At 72.5% G+C, this 658-nt stretch overlaps 1 protein-coding gene across 1 annotated transcript in view; it reads right to left on the minus strand.

The window, feature by feature from the left end:
* The window catches only part of FBXO46 (F-box protein 46), a gene marked incomplete at its 5' end in the record, with an annotated part of 2,323 nt that overhangs the window by 1,250 nt on the left and 415 nt on the right, over window positions 1-658 (minus strand). The window contains one exon of the mRNA XM_025214311.1: window positions 6-655. Within this exon, the coding sequence (XP_025070096.1) occupies window positions 6-655 (650 nt within the window). The remainder of the gene's footprint in view (window positions 1-5; window positions 656-658) is intronic.

The raw sequence follows: 658 nt of genomic DNA on the forward strand, positions 1-658 counted from the left end.
CGGGCGAGACGTGGCGGTAGAGGCGGCACAGCGAGGGGTCGCCGGGTGGCGCCGAGTCGGGGGCGCCGGCACCGCTGCCGCGCTCCGGGGCCCCGTCCGTGCCACCCACCTCAGGCGCCCGTGTGTCCTCAGGCGGGTGCAGGAAGAAGAGCTGGCCGGGCGGCGGGTCCTCGCCCAGCGCCTCGGGTCCCGCCACTAGGCACACGGTCTCCTCCTTCATGTTCTTGGTGCTGTCCTTGCCGAAGAACACGCACTCGTCCACCACGCCTGTCACCACCACGTCCACGTGGAAGCCGGCCATGCAGTCCCGGCCCGCTGATTTCTCACCCACGCCCAACTCGGCCTTGCCGGGCCCCGCCGGGGCTTCGCGCCCGCCTGCATCCCCGCTGGGTGCCTCAGGCGGCCCCTCGGACTTGGGGGAGGCGGCAGCAGTGGCCAGCAGGAAGTCCACGTTGGTGGGCAGTGCGTCGCGGGAGGGGCTGATGAGCTGGTAGAGGTCGCAGGTGATCTTGTCCTTGGCACGGGCAGCCGGCGCGCTGCAACCCACGAACATGCAGCTGGGGCGGGCGCCGGCGCCCTGGTCCGGGGCAGCACGGGGGTCGCGGGTGCTGGAGATGTGGAAGGCGATGCGCACCTCACCGGGGCCGCAGCCATTCTG

The sequence above is a fragment of the Alligator sinensis genome, unplaced genomic scaffold, assembly GCF_000455745.1.
Source record: "Alligator sinensis unplaced genomic scaffold, ASM45574v1 scaffold107_3, whole genome shotgun sequence".
Classification (NCBI taxonomy): domain Eukaryota; kingdom Metazoa; phylum Chordata; order Crocodylia; family Alligatoridae; genus Alligator; species Alligator sinensis.